Raw genomic sequence first — 19228 nt, 5'->3', positions numbered from 1 at the left:
ATAAATCACAGATTAACTTCTTCTGTTCGACCCACAGCCACATTTAGACATCACTGCACCACTGCAGGGGGCTGCTGTACACCCGAGTGAAAGCTTTGCTCGCCATCAGACGACCCGCTGACCACAGCACCTATACCGACGCATCTGTTCTCACTCATGACACTGTTCTCCCACTGTCCTCAGTACTCCTGCACTGTTGCAACCCAGTAAATCCAGTCCATCGTGTCAGCCAAAAGTTTTTAGCCTTAACTCTAACACTGCTGGCTTCTGCGCATTAAGCCCTAATGTCACTTAAAGTAAATGCTGCAGTTAGTTTTAAAAGGGACTAGATAAATATTGCTGAATTTTTTAAAGGACATAAATAAATATTATGACAAATAAGAATAAATGGTAATTATATGTAATAAAGCATGAGAGGCAAAAATTACATGTAGCAAGTTATAAACGATTGCCGGAACATTCAGGAAACAGCTGTTTGCAGTACTGTGAAGCACACAGTTGTACATACATCTCGGCAAGCGGCACAGTGCCTTCTTCGTAATGGGTTTTTTTGTCCCCACTGTTTCTAAGAGAAGGCAGCGACATGTAAAACTTCAACAGAATAGATCCCAAGCATTGGTCTAATTCATTGTCATCATTAATACAAAACGTGTATTGATTTTAACAAAGGATAAAGTTTTATCTATGGACAGCAGGAACACATCCTTGAAAAGGTATGGTTCAATGTAAAACTATAGATTTTAATGTATCTAACACTTATGCAAGAATAGTGAGAGATGGGCCAATCCAAAATGCCCAATACACTTCTCCGATTTGGAAACTTTGCAGTTGTAATAACTTCTTAGTAGAGATTAGTCAGTCTGCAAAGTGTTCCAACAGTTCTGGAAATTTGTAGGGTCTACCAAAAGCTTTCTAGTCTGGTACAGCAGTTTCAGACTCCCGAGGGAAACAAATTACAAAGCATTTTTAAAACCAGTTATTCACCCACTGAACCAGACAATCTACATTAATCTGCCAAAGGTATGTGGATATATCTACACATGCAGAAAAACATTCTCATTAAATGTTCTTGGTTTTCTTAATTGAAGCTTCTGTATAATGGCTATTTCTCAGCCTAAAGCATCTCAGAAATTCTTAACCTTGAATCCACAAGGTGATATGTCAACTCATCGCTCTAAAATCAGATACATGTCTAAATCCAACAGTTGCAAGGAAAAGTGCTAAAATCAGGCAACCTTGTATGCAGCATTTCTACAGTCTGACTGTAACCTAAAGAAAGCAAAGAGATTGCATTTCACACACATAAGGTCTGTGGGAGAGTACCTATATTCTCCTGTGCGTACAGTGCCTAGCGCTCTGGATCTTCAGCCATAATAGAGGCTCCCCGGATCTACAGAGGTACAAATAAAAACAAATTAGAGCTCAAGCAATGAGGTTTAATCTGCTACAATATTTATAAGCTGAGTTACAATGTCTTAAAAATGAAAATGGAAAGGCAATGGAAGTGTCAGCAGACCTTTTACTAGAGTGCTGAATGGGGTGCAAAACACTACCTAACTGTGGTTCCCCTGCCGAGCTCAGATGCCAGGCATCATACATGACATTACAGAGCTCCGCGATTCCCAGCAAAGCTCAGGCAGGAGCTCAGAAATACTGCTCTCGTGAGGCAGGACTGAGAGTTGTTGGCAAAGTGACCACACCCAGCAAGAATTTGTAGATGGAGAAACTTACGGTACTGAAAATTGCACCGTGACCTAAGGCAGCAGCTCGGCTCCACAGGCATATCTGATTATTGGACAGCACCCATGTTCCACAAATAGCTCCCTGCTGAAATGCCATTCTAGTTCACTGCTTGGCTCCAAACAGGGGCACTGGGGACACCAAAGCAGTCCCAGAGGGCATCTCCCTCACACTGACGTTTAGCTGAGGGGACAGAGCTAGAAGGTACGCTGTTGAAGAGGAAACATGACAAGGAAACTACCCCATGCCATTCCCAGCCTTTCCCCATGGCGGAAAGCCTCGCTCTTTGGTTGTGGTACTACAAAGTCCCTGCCACTAATGTCCTCCTCATACCTGGAGCAAACCATCTTCCCTCTCTTCTCTGCAGCAAAGAAATGTTTTATTTAGGGAACTGCTAAATGATAAAAGTCTTGGGGACAAGACACTGAAAAACAGAGAGAGAACAGAAGCAACTACCAATTGATGGGGGAGGTTAACCAGCTTCCACATCACAGCAAAGGAAGCAGAGATGAGTATGGTAGAGAAAGAGAGATGGAGAGTTTGTGGGTATCTGGTCTTGGAAATACTGTGTCTGGCACTTATATGGGGCATAATGCTCAGATACTGCTGTAAGGACAGATTCTTCACAGGTTTAGAACTATCTATAATTTTTACTGCTAGAATCCTGGCAGCACATCCCCCCAATAAAGTGAGATAAGCGCACATCAGGGAGGAAAGGTGTAACCAATGACAAGATCAGAGCACGAGATAGGAGTGGGTGTAGCTGAAATGTGATGATTCTTTCCCAAACCACAAGGGACTATAATTTCAGTGATATATTTCTAGCCAAACCATACACCACAGTTTAATGAGCAACAGAACCCTCTAGGCTGTCACAGTGTGTGTGAAAATATTCTACTATTTGTCATATTTCAATTTCATATTAATCTTGAATCATTGCACAGAACCTCCCTTGTAACTCACAGGTAAAACCTAGAATGAAGGGAGAAAGATTACACTGCCTGAGCGCTGCTCAGAAGCAGTAGGGTTTATGCCGTGAATTGTGGTAAAGTACCTTGGGTATCTATTCACCAATATGGGAAGATCTTTAAAACAAAAGGGCAGTGATTTGCACAAACCCTGTGAAGCTCTTGCTCCCTCACGGGAAATGAGGGAGCAGTATATTTAATACCACCCAGCATTCACACACAGTAGCCTTTTGCATGTTCAAAATCCTGTGCAGACGTAAGTTGATAAACCCTCAGAACTCTCTGGCAAAATGTGCTATTTTCAAGCGCTTGCTCATTTCAGAGTCCAGTGAAGAATAAGCGCTATGTCTGAATAAAAGATTATGACAGTGTTTTTACTTGCCAGAATGATTCAGTGATATGCACAGGAGGCTGTGAAGCATGCTCAGTTGTGGAGGTTTCTTTCAGTGGCAAGAACACAGCAGCTAATTGAAAGCAGCTTTAACTCTTCATGAGCTGCTTCAGACCACAGCGTTTGCCAGTCCTGTCCAGATATAAGAACGTGGTTTTATTCTTTATGTAATCAAAGGGAAGTACCCAGAATTCACAAGCATAAACCGGAAAAGATGGAAAAGCCTGCTTATCAGAAGCTGTCACCAGAGCACCATATTGAAAAAAGGCTCTACATGCAAGAGGGAAAAACCCCAACCTATGTTAAGTAAATACTGAAAGTAAAAAACCAAAACCAACAAAAAACCCCAATCCTACTCAATCCCAGGCTTCTTCAGAGGTGCTGAGCATTTGCAGCCTACAGATAAGATCAGAATTTAGATCTCCAGCATTTCTGGAACCACGCTGAAGACACCTCATGCTGGGCATACACAATTAAGGACTCAGTGTCAGCAGCCACATTTAAAAAAATAAGCCCAGATCTGTCTTAACAAATGAATTTTTACTGCTCTTCAAACTTGACCAAAGTGGATTAGTTTGACTTAGAACTAGATTAGATCCCACTGAAAATGATTGATCTGAAACAATGACCTTTCACTGTAGAATATAACATGAAAGACTTTGGGGATAAGACTAATGAAGTGGAGAGGTAAAACAAAACGCCTTTGCCAACATTTTCAAAAGTGGCCTCTTATTCTGGGTGCCCTACTTGAGTCGCTGTGTAAGTGCTCATTTCCTCTGAAAATGAGGCCCCAAGCTAGTTGAGCAAGAGCATCCAGAGCAAGAGACTGCCTGAAAATACTGGCCTTGAAGCTGTATCTCCTGACATTTGTCTCGAGTGGGCCTCAGATGCGCCCATTCAGCAACTGAGACAACTAGCGGAACTGTCAATGGGACTGAAAGCAGGGGAAGCTGCTTCTCATGTCATTAGTCATCTCTGTAGTTCAGAAAAGTTTTTCACCAGCAGCTGCCATGCAGGTCCTCCATACGGCCATTTCTATACCACACTTCTAACTTAGAACTACTGATAGGCAACAGCTCAGTCTCTGACCTTGCCAGTAATAGGCCTGTGTGTCGAACTGCCGAGAGGAAAGCTGCCTCTAGCAGCAGTGCTGGAAAATACAGATGCCTGCCTATTGGGAAAGTGTCCTTGGCACCTCAGGGACAGCTAAGTAACAGAACTTCTGAAAGTGCTCCTAGATTTCCATCCCATTTCTGTGATCCATTAACACATTTAAGTACTGTTCTTCAGGCCCTTCTATGCATTTTAAGATAAAAATGGCTTTGTTTTTTCTACCTAGGGCAAGCCCCTTCCTTTGATAGGCCATGCCATGTTGAGGAGGAGGAGAAGGAATGACAACAGCAGGTACAGCACATTCAGCTCAGGGCAGGTCAGCTACATGCTCAGAGTGCTTCTAATTACAGCTCCAAGGAAGAACAACATAAACACATCCAGAGCTTGCTACATATGGTAGGATAGGGAAATCAGAACATGACGGGGGTGCAAATCACACTCAGGAAACAAGAACAAGGTAAGACACAAACTGAACAATTCAAATGCTGGCCCAATGTGAATACAATATAAAGAACTCCACTGCACTGTCCTTCAAAGACTAACTCCACCCAGCAGCACAGGCAGAGAAGGCCAAATGCTAAGCATCACTGGCGTTCAGCAGAGATTCACCTGATCTCTTCCCCTACCACATGGCTATGCATCCCTTCTGTTCTAGCTCATGGATGGAGAAGCAACAGCCTACTTCTGAACTCTGCTCAGCTACCGGTATCTCAGCATGGTTAAGTCCTGTGAGATCATCTGTAGGCATAGCTTGTAAATACTTGTCCAAATGCAACCAGTTCCTCAAAAGTGTTTTGTGCAGATTCAATATCCAGGTGGCACGGGGCAAAGATGCAAGTGGGCCAGAATATACTGTACTTCAACCACTTCACTTTACATCTCTTAAAGAGAAATACTTTTAATTTGCTGGATTTCACCTATCAAGCTTTGAATCATGTAACATAAGTTTCCAGAAAAGTAGTAAGTTATTTCATCTGGGAAATGACCTAGAAAACGCAATTGTCCTCCAGAGAACAACTGTGCCAAATTTGGAAATGAAATTCATCAAGTGTAAGAGAAAAAGCTTTAATTCTGCTTTAGCTGCAAAGCCTTTTTCTGATTTGAGTTTGGAAAAGACTTGTCATTCCAGCACTCATTACGAATTCTCGTGAATTTAGCCTCTTCTTTTTAATTAAAAAGTCAAAAAAACTGTGTTCTTGAATTATTAAAAAAACCCAAACAACTTACAAGGCCTTAGGGCACTGTTTTTTACTGAGAGAGTAGTGAAACATTGGAATAGGCTGCCCAGGGAGGTGGTGGGGTCACCCTCCCTGGAGGTATTCAAGGAGCGTGTGGATGTGGCATTGTGGGATGTAGCTTGATGGGCATGGTGCTGTGTGGTGTTGGGTGGGTTGGTGTGTTGTGGTTTGTTGTTGTTGTGTGGTGGTTTTTTTGGTTTTTTTTTTTTTTTTTTAGGTTGGACTTGATGATCTTACAGGTCTTTTCCAACCTTAGTGATTCTGTGATTCTGTGGTATTGTTAAGAGGGTAGAACAAAGGTCAGTTATCTCCAAAACCAAAATACCTGCATTCCCCAGCATGGGTTGTTTCCTTAGAAAATAATCTATTTAATTTTGAATGACAGGTACCTAAAATTTCTATACAGGTGGAGTAGTGTTAATCTAATCTTTATCATCTTCCCTGGCAGGGAGCAGCACTAAATATTTGAAAGGAAGTGAAATATGTCTCATTTTAAGAGAGGCATCATTCCTCTTCACCCCAATATATCAATCTTCAACAGCAGGGAAACATAGCCACCCTGGCTTTCATCCACATGTATTACATACCATTGACTAGCTCAATCACGGTAGTCATAGAGACATAACATATCATTAGAGATGAGAATTAAAGTACCTTATTCGGGATCTCATACAAAAATGTATCAAGACCCAGTGTGAATTTTGCTGTTGGGCTGCTGCTTCTGCATTAAAGCCGTTTCACTACTTGGTGCACGAACAGTGTTGTTTTCTTTCCACCACAGGCCACAGAGAAGACGCAGCACTGGCCCACCTAAGCACAAATGCCTCGTGAACGGATTTTACGCAGCGTGGCTGGGATCGCGGTACCTTTCGCCGACCGTCAGCAGCGGCAGTGCCGGGTACAGATGGCTCCTGCATCTGAAGGGTTACTTTTCTCCCCTCTCCCGCAGAGCCCCGAGGCTCCCTCAGCCGAGGCTGCCGCGCTCGCCGCCCCTCCTCACACCGCGCGGGCCGCCAACGGTCGCCGCGCGCCTCCTCAGGCGCCGCGCGCCCGCTCCGCTGTTGCTATGGCTCGGCGGGAGGCGGTGGCCAATCAGGGGGCGGCAGGATATATTTGTCGCTGTTGCTACCTGCGCGGAGGCGCGACGGACCAATGGGGAGGAAGCAGGAAGGGGGCGCGGGGCCGCCGTAGCGGCTGGGCGGCGGGAAGAGCTCCTTTCGCAGCGGCGGAGCGGGGCTGGTAGGAGCAGGCGGAGCCGTCCCTCACGGGTTTCTGGGAGGGCCGCGGTCGCCCGGCGCCTTTCCTCCCTGCGCGCCAGCTCGGATTCACCCCCGGCCCCGTTGCTGAAGGAAATAAACGTAAACGTGTGCATAACCCTTCCACACACCGCTGTTTTGGAGACGAAACCTCCAAGAACAAGAAAATGGCCTTCCAAGTGAGATCCACCACAATGGAGTATCAGGGTCTCAACACACACAAGCGGACCCAGGCAGCTGGCGCCAGGGTTTTAATATCTATCATTAAATACTGTGTATGAATCACTTCACACCCTTACCTTGACAAAAGAACCCTGGAGAAAGAGTCATTCATAACCTTTATTTGCTAACTTCACTACAAAAGGTACTGGAGCCATGTACACTTTGTGTATCTCCGGGCTGGAGTTTGGCAAGGATTACCCCTTTTGCAATACAGATTTAAAAACCAGCAGTAATACTTAGGGAAAATACCCGAACACTGCCCAATGACTTGCAGCATTGGTTTTAAACCTGCGTCAAGGGTCTGCTTTGCTGCTCATGCCCTAATACTCATACACAATTCTGCTTTTTAGTCTCCAAAGAAAGGAAGGAAACGGGGCTCCTGATCTGTGAGCAGCGCGAGATGGAGGAGTGTAACAGGCGGCCTTGCGGCTGGGTTAAATAAGGAAAAGTACTGGGCAACAGGAACAGAGCTGCGCACGCTCCCCAGGAGAGCTGCGGTGAAACAGCTTACCCCCGCGGAGTGAGCAGCCTTCAGCCAAATAGAGTATTAGCCCCACACGTACCACGGTGTGTAGGAAACCGAGTCTGCACAACTCACACTGCTCCGCAGGGCACTCGTCCGAATAGGATGTGCTCGCCTGCCGCTGCCTGGTGTCAGACTGCCGCAGACCACCTGAAGGGTGACACAATTGCCTTGGCAGTTTCAGTCCACCCAGATCCGGGGGCTGAAAAAGGATCAAGAGGGTTCAGCAGCTCCCACCTCCTCCATTCATCTTTCTCTCCTGGGCAATCTGAGATACAGGTAGTATTAAATACTGACACACTGGTATGCCCTCCCCAATCCTGTAAGAACATTGACTTTAGCACTGAAAATCCTGCCATGCTCCAGTTTGTATCATCTGTGACACTACGGAGTATGGAACACTTCGGAAGTTACACCCAGCAGTACAACAGAAATACAGAGATGAGAAATAGCAGTATTGTACCAGCACTTAGCTGAGACCTTATTTTCCAGCCCTGAGAAAAAGTTATCCAATATCCACTGCTAGGCAATGTAACTAAATTTAACTCTTTTTGAGTACAGGAGCTTCATTTACCTTCATGATGTAATGAAGGACTCAGATCTGACCAGTGCCATGGGTAGAAATATGTAACTGCCACAGAACTAGTGACTTGGTATTTTTAGCATCTATGCTGCAGCTTCAGACTGCTCCAGTAAAAGCCTACAATCCACAATGTACCTTTGGTTTCTTCTATCCTTTGCAAAATTCTTAACTGTAACTAAAACAAACTTTGTAACTATTAGAAAAAGCCTTCATCCCCCTATCTCACTCTCTCTATTCATCTCCATGTCAAACCCCTCATTCTTTAAATTAAAAAAAAAAAAACACCACACGGAAAGGATGGGGTGTTTCCTGGGGAAGTGCAGACCACATTGAGCATATCTGCAGGCAGGTCACATTCGTCCCCCGGCTGAGAATTCAAAGAGCAGCCATGCTGCCCAGAACGTGTCGTTGGTTAATGGGTCACCAACTGGATCCTCCAGGACCTGAAAGACACAGAAAGGAATCAAAGCATCACCACATACGATCTTTAATGATGCCATTGCGCACGGTGGAAGAGCTCCTTTGGGCAGACGTACAGTAGCTCGAGACTGTGCAGTGGGAGGGAATGTCAGTGGTGAGGGCTGTGCGCATGAAGTGGCAAAGTCCTTGTTGCCCTCTAAGTTCAGGGTGTGGGTGTAAAAATGACAAGTGTAATCCGTGCACAATTCAACTCTTAGTACTTCAGAGAAGACCAATTCCCATCCCTTTGCCCAAGGCATTGGCTCCTATAAAAGCAAGTAAATGACAGAGGGTAAGACCAGGATGAAATAATCAAGGAGTGATCACCTGAACAAGGGAGCTCTGTTCAGGGAAAGAAAGAAATGTCTCCAAAATTAATTAACTTTTGTTTGTTTGTTTGCTTGTTTTGTTTTACTCTCATTTTGGCTCTCAGGGGATGCATGACCTATGAAAAGCAAATTGAAAGTCACATGTGGACTAAAGGAAGCGTACATCTGCACCCCTGTGGTTCAGACACAGGAACCAAACATCTGCATATTCCTGCAACAAGCCCAGGGCAACCTGATTCAGCAAGAAACAGAGTGTCCAGGAAGTCTAGAAAGCTGTAAAATCATTTACCCATTCAAGCTCTTCCTTTTCCTACAGTACACATTAAAATATGCAAAAATTGATTTTCTGAATTCCTGAACTGAGTAATTGTTACAAAGATTTGAAGATGTCCCTTTTTGACATCTGCAGACAGCCCACATTGCACTGAGTGTCACGTTTCTATACCATTGCAAAATCAGTGCAAGAATGCAAAATAGCAAGATAAAAACCTCTAGCTACAGACTGCATGCTCTGGAAATCTTAGAAAAGGCTCATTCATTATTAATGCCCAAAGCTTTCCTACTCATCTGGCTCACATTATGGCTGGTAAAAAGGCCACTTTCCAAGATACAGATCTTTATATTGATGCTTTCAAAGGCTCAAAAGAGGTTCTGTTACTGCCCTCAGAGCTGCAGCCGGTTCCCATAATGAGGCCAGCAGATATGGTCTCCTGCTTTTCAAAATCTCTTTCAAAAAGGTTTTCTCCAGCAGCTTACATTGCAAAAGAAACAGAAATGGATGCTAACTGACTGGTAGACCCACACATGTGAAGCCGAAAACCAACTCAAGGTACAGTTTAGATAGGGTTTTCCTGGGTCCTATTTCTAAGTAACATTTAATTCATAGATGTGCTCCCATTGCCCTGAAAGCACCAGATTTCTAACTTCTATTCTCTATGGCCTTAAAATCACTTAAGTAAGGCATGCAGACTGCATCTAGATCATGGAAGTACCTTCTTTTATCACTTCCTGTAATAACACTGCTCTGTACACTGATATCAGCCATCTCAGAACAGTGCAATATCCCTTTTCCTCAGCAATTAACACAGACTTGGAAACAAAAATTACATGAAAGATTTTAAAAGGTCAGAGAACAGAGTCAAATTCTGCAGAAGCCCTCAGAGGGGAGAACCCTCAAGCAGCCATCTTCCTGTCATCTTTCCACAGCACTAGGTGAGCCCTCCATTGCTCAAAATTTAAATGACACATTGGATCTGCACAGGTTGCTTTGGCCATCATTTCAATGACACGTTTAGTAAAATTAGGGTCTGAATAAGCAATCCAAGTGGAAACACCAACGAAAACACCTCTCCTCCTAGCATCTGCTGGATGCTACCCAGGGAATGCCCAGCTTGCTCTGAACTGGATTCCAAAAGGTATGCTTAGATCAAACATGTTTCATACTAAATATTATGTGAGATTTCACATCTCCTGTGTGAGGGCTACAGCTGGATAGTGTGTATAGGGCTAAGCTCCTTTCCCTGAACATTAGGTGTGTTCTCTTACCTGGCTTTGTCCCAAGGCTTGGCTTTCTTCCATGCAGGGTGCAGAAACAGGTGGGCACTGAGGCTTGCCAAACACAGTCTGACAGGAACTGGAAGAAAATATGATATACAAATGCATTTGTATTTATGCTCTACTCACCACTTACTGTACTATTTCGCAGCAGGTCAAGAGGGGCTGCTGGCAAGACTATTCATTCAACAGAATTCTGTTAAGTTGCCTACAAACCTGCCCCCATTTCTCCAAATTGTTAAGGCCTGAAAATACAGATTCTGCACTGGGAGGACTTGCTGGATCAGGAGCAGTACACAGGAATGACATCTCGATTTGCAACTTTCCTTATGCCCCTAGAACACTCCACAAACAAGGAGATGTCTACCAAAATGTCTCTTTCCTGGAACATATTTTAAAAACACAGATCTTAAGAGTCAAAACACATAAACATGTGGCTTTAGACATAGCCACAACATTGGCTACAATTCTACTATAGCTTTTCAAGGTCGACAGTGGAGAGTCTGGGGACATGGCTTCCCCATCCACTCCTCCCGTGGGGGCTCTGCCAACCTCTCGAAAGAGGTCACAGTCTGCGGGCACTGCGTCAGGTAGGAGACACTGGGTACTTGATGATGGGATGTTCTCTCCCTTCATCACCAACTCAAAAGTATCTATACTCCAGCAACACTGCCCATGCCACTCCCAGGAATAGTGCAGGGTATGAATGGCCATACAGGCCAGATGAAAGGTGCCAATAGAGCATAGGAGAAAAGTAGAGGAAACAGGGCAAGTGTCAAGTTGCCCTTCCTTGGAATGCCCCCCGGGTTGCAGCAATCAGTCTTGGGACTCCTCTGCTGGAGGCTGCATTCAGGCAATTACATGTACTAATGACAAACGAACTCAATGCCTTGCCCCCCCAAGAATGTCTCATCCTTTTTCATAGCCCACTTACACTGACATGCACGATGCCCTTAGCAACAAATTCTGCAATTTAATTATGCAACATGCCAAAAAGTAGCCTCCTTTTGTGCATTTTGAACTTGCTGCCTGCCAGCATCGGGGTGCTGGGTTATCTGGAGGGGAGAGCCTAACAGCAGGAGGATTCCTACCACTCTGAGCTGGAATCCCAAAAATGCAGGCAGAAGCGGTAAGCTGCAACGAACGTCTCAGCACCAATGTTTTCTAAATCAATATGCTGGCTGATAAATGCAGTCTGTCTTTCTCCAAAGAGTTAAGCGTGCTCTTCTGTTTGAAATGTGAGGCACGAGAGAGTTATATTCTGCATGGACTGTAGCTGGGCTACATTCCACCTGTCCCAACTCGAGGAGTGAAGAGGATACACCACCACTATCTCTAACGGCGAGCATCTGTTTGGTGTCCCACAGGGACTGCCAGTTCGCTAGCTGGATCAAACTCTCCTGCCAGGCAGCAGGAGCAGATGGAGACAGTCAACTTCCAGCCTGGTTCCCCCTCACACTCCCACCTCACAGCCCTGTAGATCATAAGAGGTTTGGATACAGCCCAAGTGCGTAGGACCAACTGTAAAAAGCCCATGAAAGAAATCAACTGGAATCATTCTAATAAGCTTTCAGGCCAAATCCCTTCCAGGTGAGCACCTTTAAAAATGAGACAAGCAGATTAAGGGTCCTTTGGCTGACTTGTAGCTCTACCCCTACACTTACAAAGCAGGGAGCCACAAGTGCTGGCAAGGCAGTGAGAGCATAACACTAAGTCCACCCCAGGTGGGCGACCTTGGATAAATAATTTCCTTCTCTGTGCTTTACTCTTATGTGTAAAGCAGGGATGACTTCACTGACGTCTTTCCAGGACAGCAACACTCATTTGCCTTACAGTTGAAGCAGTTGACTCCTTCATGAGCCCCCAGATGAGTGATGCTTATTGCAACATTATTGCTAAAGATTACTCTGGTGACACAATACGTCTCTCTAATCCCGTAACTCTGTTCGAGGGCTCTGCCTGATAACAAAGGCGATCCTTATTCACTGCCATTCACCGAGCGGTGATCTTACCCAAGGCTACCCACGCAAGGTCTCCTGGCTCTCTAGAGAGAAGTTGCAAAAAGGCCAAGATGAAATTGCAGCCTAAGCATCACTCATTTCTGAAGAGATTGCTGTTCCATAGCATTCATGGCATTTTGGGGAGTTCAAGGTTTGGGGGGAGCTGGACCAGGCCACTAAACAGGGTTTATGAATAGAGTTCAAATAACTGTATCCTCGCCAGAAGGTGTCAATGAAGCAGCAAGTCCTGCCCCTGCCAGGAATACGATAATGGGTGTGTGGATTCCTGGCACAACTGACATACCCAACAAGGAGACATTCACCATAGATTTCTTCTACTGGCGGAACATACTTCAAAAATAAACATGAGCTCACTCTAGAGGCAGAACATGCAATTTTAAATCCAGCCAAAATATTGCCAGCAAGCCTCACCGATCTTTCGTGATCTTTAGCCACTGTTCAAAACTGTGAATCCTAAAACACAGACTGAGGTGGGTTTACAATGCCCAGACCTGGGTTCTCCCCAGCAATTCAGAGCAGGGAGTCTGACACAAATGTGAACAACTGTAGGCACCCAGCCAACTGGGAAACAGGGGTAAAAGGCAGAAATGTTTTTAGCAGGGAACTGGGAGGCAAAAACCCATTGATCATTATCTCCAGTGAATTACTGCCTTCCCTTGTTGCTTGACAAGCCACAAAGCCTCTCCGTGCCTCTGCTTCCTCATCTATAAAGTGGGAATAAAACTGCTTCTACCTACCTCTGACATATTATTGACAGTGTCATGCTAGCACAAATGCTGGACAGTGTCAAGCAGAAGGGTTATGAAATGGGGCTACTGCTCCTGTTCTGTCTTGCAGATCAGTAAATTAAAGGAACCTCGTAATGTCTGTTTGGCAGTGTTTATTTTTATGTAAGATTATGGAAGTTGTATAACATATGGAAGATGACGTGAATTTTTGTTGTTTTGCATTCTGTGAATTTATCGCAAGTCCCAGAGAAAACCTGCAGTCTGAAACATTTGATACAGGTGGAAAACAGAAAGACAGAACAGTGCCTGTCTTTCTGTCTTCCAATTTGGAAAGCTTGCACTATGGAATAATCTTGTCACGAGGTTATGAAGCTACAAAAACTATTTTAGGATTAAATATGGGCCCTACCAACCCAGCCCACAGAATCAGCTCTCACTGAAAGAAAAACAGCCAAATAGCTTAGAAGCTCAACCTGCTTTAAAGAGAGGAGTTCAAATCTTTTCTGATGAGACTGGTCCCAAATCTCCTTTGTGCCACCACCGTAAAACACGTATACACTTATACAGCATTTCCCATTTCCAGTGCACAAATATAAGTATCTTCAAAATATGATGGACACAAGGAGAGTCAGGCCCCTGGAATGAGATGCATCACTACACTCTTTCTGCAGCCCTCTTCAGCAGGGGGATCGGGACAAGACTAGACCCACAGCATCATTGTTACTCCTGCCTTTAAGAAGCTCTGTGCTTTCCGCTCCCTTTACCTGTGGGGAAGAACAGATTCCAGGGTCCCTAGCTGTCCTTCTCTAAGGATGAAGCTTTCAACCTCTAAATCTGACTGCTGAATGATTCTTCCTGAACTGGCCTCAATACAGCCACCTTGAGGGACTCTGCTCAAGGGAGCTCTGATACCTGCCGAAATAAATGCTTGCATTAAAGACAATTTCAGATACTATGACCCCAACCTCTGACCCAGCTATTCCTCCCCTCCTTGCTCCACATTCACCAGAGGCTGGGTGAATGGCAGTCACAGCACTTTCTGTTCTGTAGACCTACAGCAAAAGCAGGTGGACATCACTTACATATCCTATCAAGGCTATTCTGAAGAACAGGGAGGAGAAAAGAGATGGTGGGACTGCTGAACAAGACTGGACAGGTAGGAAAGAGAGAGGGAGAGAGAAAGAATAGCAGGAAGGAGAAAGAAAAGTGAGAATGTGTTGCTGAAGATGAGCACCATGTCACAGTTAAGTTCCCAGCCTCTGCTCAGGCAATCTCTTAAGAATGACAGGCATTTAAAAACCCAGAAGCTTGCAAACTGACAAGGTGAGCAGACAACATCTGAAGGGACTCTTCCAATGGAAATGCTAAAAGGAATTCACCTTGCTGGAAAAGTACTATCTTATGAAAGGAGTTACAGTTTAAGCAAAAGAGTAAGTAAGAATGTCTGCTTCAACACCTTAAATCAACAGATTTTCTCATTGAGCTACTATGGGAGCAGAACTCCAGAGCTCAAGATAAGCCCTGCTCCCAGCTGTCATGGCATCAGAAAGACACGTAAGTGTGCAAGAGTGTTTACAACAAAGGGAAAAGAAGCTCAAAAACTCTTAAGGTCAACTATCTAGGTGCAGTTTTACCAACCTTCTATACTTGGGGTCCACATGGAGCCAGAGACTCCTCTGGTGCTGGAAGGGGTCTGCCACATGGCCAGCCGTTCATCTGGGAAGGTTAGGGACCCGCAAGAGCACAGGACAAAGTTGTCCAGCTGTGGGCTGGCATCAGTACTGCTTGCTACTTCTCTGGGCTGCAGGACAGGAGAGTTAAAGCAGGTTCCTGGTTCCAGCATAGCCTCAGTGCAAAAAGCTACAGGTTGTTCAGTGTTGTGAGTGGTCAACAAAGGCTTGCTTGTCCTTGCTTCATACAGCTCACTGCTCTGCATAAAGCTGTAATGATGGAGAAAATAAATCAGCCAGACATATTGCTTTGCAAAGAGGGGGGGACCCTCCAGCTAAACCTTTGAATCCTGCCCTTGGCAGTTGGGAGATGCACTGCTAGATGCTCTGACTGCCTGACGCTGGGCACGGACCATTCCCATCTATGGAGTCACGACTCCTAAGTGATGTCCCCTGGGAACTGACATGAAAGTCAGTTCCACGAACAAGTTTAAAAGTTCATCTCCGAACTGTCACTGTAAAGACTTTTTCATACATCACCTGGATTCCAGCATCTTTAAATAAGTTCCTTCAGGAGGCTTATCCAGATCTGCAGCTGACTGCTCCCACCCTGGGTCACAGGGCATGAGGGTTATCTCCATTTGCTCAGAGCCGATGCCTACACAAGATCCATCTGAAAAATGCAGGCCAGGCAGGTGAAGGAACACTAATGGTTACTCCAAAAAGCAATGAAACAAGCCTAATTTGCCAAATGCAGCAAGACCCTCTTATTCCCCGTGACTGAAGTTTGGTCAAGATTCTGTGAAGGGGCATGGAAATACTGGGTTTTACTGGAGTACTGCCCTGATCTCAGAATCTGAGAGCTAAAACCTGCTGCCTCCCATGTATTTGCTTTCATCTGATGCCCCCTCTGAGATGGACATCTCTTTTCACCTGTCCTTGCACAGGCCTTAGCTTTTCTCCTTCTACAGAGTGACAGCCTCCAGCCAAACAATGAGGCACTCCACTGAAGTAGAGTCCTCCAATGTCCACTTGATCCATCAGCATATAGATGCTGTTCTGGAGAAGGAATATCCTTCCTTTCCTGAGGGAATTTACAACTGTTTTTAACCTCTCTGGACCATATCCTAAGCCCATTAGGAAGAGACGAACCTGCAGTTTGTGGAGTATACAATCCTTTATCCTGCTGCTCCTTTGTGTGGTAAGCCAAAGCCCTCTCAGGACAAGAGTTGTTGAGCTTTTCCATACGAGGGAGGCAGGATTTTTGACGTCTTCGATAATTTGCAAACCAATTATAGACCTGAGTTGGCTGCAGGTTCATGTCCCGAGCCAATCCCTCCTGCAAACCCAGATGTAGGGAGAGATCAAGGGAAAAATAATAAACCATGTCCAAATAATCAGGCTTTTCCCTTCAGTTCCAAAAGCAGCCCAGCAAAAGAGCTTTCAAACCCAGAGACATTTGTTCACTACGTCTCCAATAAGCCTATGTAGATCCCATTGAGGAGACCAATTTATAAACTCAAAAGAGTTGCTGGAAAACACACATTCCACCCTGCTCCCCTAGTCAATTTGTTTGCTAAAGGAAACCATATACTGCTATTTTATATTGCTATATTTAAATGTAAAACCTCATGAAAGCACGCTTTTCCCACAGAATGACAGCTTTACATCACTAACATAACACTGACAGGATAAACACTAATGCATTTACCACATTAAATAGTTTTCACAAACTGTGAGCAGTATAAACATCTGTATCACGTTCACAGAAAAATTTCTGCTGTATTAAACTGTTAAATAATGATATCACATAAGTGAAAAATGTATTGGGAAACAAATGCATAAGTGATCATCATATCCTGACCTTTGAGGACTTAATTATGCAACTTCATTATGCTCCCAATTCAGATTGGTTTTTTAAAATGAAAATTTGGAAGTTGTTGCTGCTTTGTGAAAAGGGTAAGAAATAAACAATCTTCACACTGCAGAACTATTCACCAGGCCCTCCTGCCTCACAGGAGAAGGGCGCTGGAAAAATTGAGCACCACAAAGGTAGGCTTTAAAGTCTGAAGCCTTCACCTTGCACGGTAGTAATCAACAAGGATTACTGAATTAATTCACATGTCACTTTCATTACAAATTTGTCCCTGTCCAAATAAGGTAGATACATGCATACATCAACACAGCCTATCATGTTTTCAAATTCTGTGAACTTAATGTGATAAGTCAGTACAAAATATATTCTGGTAAGCAAAGTGCAATTTTATACAGGCTATAACTCAGTCAAGTCAGAACTATTTATCACTGTAATACAGCTCTTCTGAGTGATGGTTGTTTCGCTGCCTATGCTCAATCACCACAAAATTAGAACTGTTAAAAGCCCCGTGAGGAACTTATTTCCCCTAATCTTTTTGTCCAAAGCAAATGAAATTACTTAGCATGAACTTGATGATCTTTTAAGGAAACCTTTAGGAAAGATCAAATATGGGAATCCCACCCCCACTGGGGCTTCTGAAAACAAGGATTTAGAATGAAACCAGTTATAGAACCCTGATGGCAGAGTTCTGCTTTTCTGTGACAAGGAGACTTGATTGGAAGTAGCATATCCCTACCCGCTGTTTCTTGTTTGGATTTGTTGTCACCTCTGCAGCAAACCTGTGCAGTTGCTGGCGTACTTCATCTGAATAGTTACGATTCTTCAAACCTTCAGGACAAAGGGAAATAGGTGGAGGATTCCTGTACACAGGAGAAAACAGGATTAAAAAGGACCCAAAAAGAGTCATTCACACTCATGGGAATTTTCTCACATTGCCACAAGTGGTCAAAACGCCAAGAAAAAACTAGCTCCACGAAGCAGTCATCTTGAGATGCAAAACCAGCCTCTGCATCTCTACCCCTGCATCTGCTAACTACAGCAGAGAAAAAAAATTTCGGTTCCCCCATGCTGCGGTACCTCTTCCTGCAACGGAATTTCTGCAGTGGTGTCAGAAAATCCGTGTGGTGTTTCTCCATAACCCTCCGGTAGTGAATCTCATGCCAAAGTTGCACCAGCTCCTCCTTCTCTTCTGCCTTGCAATACTAAAACAAAATGGTATGTAAGCAAACCCTTCACAGGTAGTCAGTCAGGCCTCCTATAAAAGAGAAAACCCTCAACAACTAGAAACTTAGAGATTCCTACTAGTTTGAAAAAGCTGGTAGTATTATCCAAGTCTATGGCTCGCTGTACCTTCTCTAACATACACAAGGAGTTGCCTGCCTAATTCCTTCTTTTCCCCTGGTGAAAAGGGCTACATTACCAGCTCTAGAGGCCAAAATTCCTCACCTTGAGTGGTGCCATCCAGCCTTCCTCATATCTTCCCATCCTGGCAAGTCCTCTAAACTTGGCCTCCCCAAGGCTTTTATGTCCTGAGCCCTAAGTTTGTGAAAAACTCCAGGAACTACCACACTAGAGAACAAAAATCCTGCTTTCACAAACTACAACCAACCCCATAATCACCCAAGTACCTTCTTCCCCTTGGCTGATTAACAGTACTGCCTGTAGCAAAGGCTTTATCCTGTGCATCAGGTCAACCAACACATGCGTATCGCCTTCCACTGCCATACGCCAGCTGGAAACGCTCCACGTGCTGCAGTTTGGGTACCTCTGCACTAACAGCTCTAACTACTATTTTTCTAATACTACTTTTTCTCTCCGCAAAGAAACAAAGAACACATCCCTACCTCCAGGAGTCTGCAGGCTGTGTCATGCTGCCCGTTACGGATATGAACAAACACGCAAGCTCGGACAATGTGGATGTTAGTGAGAAAATACATCTTGTGTTTGCATCCCATGATGGCCCCAACCAGCTTCTCCAGACTAGGAGAAGAGTTCTGGAGGTCCTGGCAAAGCTGTCCTGCTAGATCCAGCAGCTTGGTGGGTGGGGGATCCTTGTTTTTATTCCTGTTTAACATGGCCATGAACCGCTTCATCCTTATGTCCTGTTGGAAGCCTTTGCTATGCAATGCACAAAAGTTGTGGTTAGATAAAAACTATCTCCTATTTTTAGCTTCTATGGTTTGCTTTTTTTTAAAAAAAGGAAAGAAAACTCACTGTGCTGTTAAAAGCAGCCTGAGGACCTCAAAACACTTAAAATAAAACTAGGCCTAAAGCAGTCCTGAAAGGCTAAAGCCACACCAGGTTTGTAGCTGAGAAAACTGAGCTCACAAAGACAGATTAAACTGGCCAGACTCGGAGACTGAAGGAGGAGGCCAAAGCAGGAGGGCAGCCGTGGGGAACCACACACCGGGCCGGCCCCAGCCTTCCCCGCCTCAGCCTGTGTGCGCGGCTGGGGGCACTGGGGGTGCTGGCAGCCCTGCAGTACCCCAGGCACACACGTGTGCCCCCAGAGCCTCCGCTCCCGTTCAGATCCGGTACCCCCATATCCAAATCACGG

At 44.7% G+C, this 19228-nt stretch overlaps 1 protein-coding gene across 1 annotated transcript; it reads right to left on the bottom strand.

Moving 5' to 3' along the window:
- Nucleotides 1–7040: 7040 nt before the first annotated feature.
- ANHX (anomalous homeobox) lies at nucleotides 7041–18890 on the bottom strand. Its single transcript, XM_059827732.1, has 8 exons — nucleotides 18516–18890; nucleotides 17749–17873; nucleotides 17408–17531; nucleotides 15948–16134; nucleotides 15336–15468; nucleotides 14764–15065; nucleotides 10368–10455; nucleotides 7041–8477 (listed from the first exon to the last, which is right to left on the bottom strand). The coding sequence occupies exons 1-8, from the start codon at nucleotides 18762–18764 to the stop codon at nucleotides 8447–8449; spliced, it is 1239 nt and encodes a 412-aa protein (XP_059683715.1). The 5' UTR covers nucleotides 18765–18890; the 3' UTR covers nucleotides 7041–8446.
- Between the last annotated feature and the right edge of the window lie 338 nt (nucleotides 18891–19228).

Source organism: Gavia stellata, chromosome 21, assembly GCF_030936135.1.
Source record: "Gavia stellata isolate bGavSte3 chromosome 21, bGavSte3.hap2, whole genome shotgun sequence".
Taxonomy (NCBI): Eukaryota; Metazoa; Chordata; class Aves; order Gaviiformes; family Gaviidae; genus Gavia; species Gavia stellata.
This window is presented reverse-complemented; position numbering and strand designations above follow the sequence as displayed.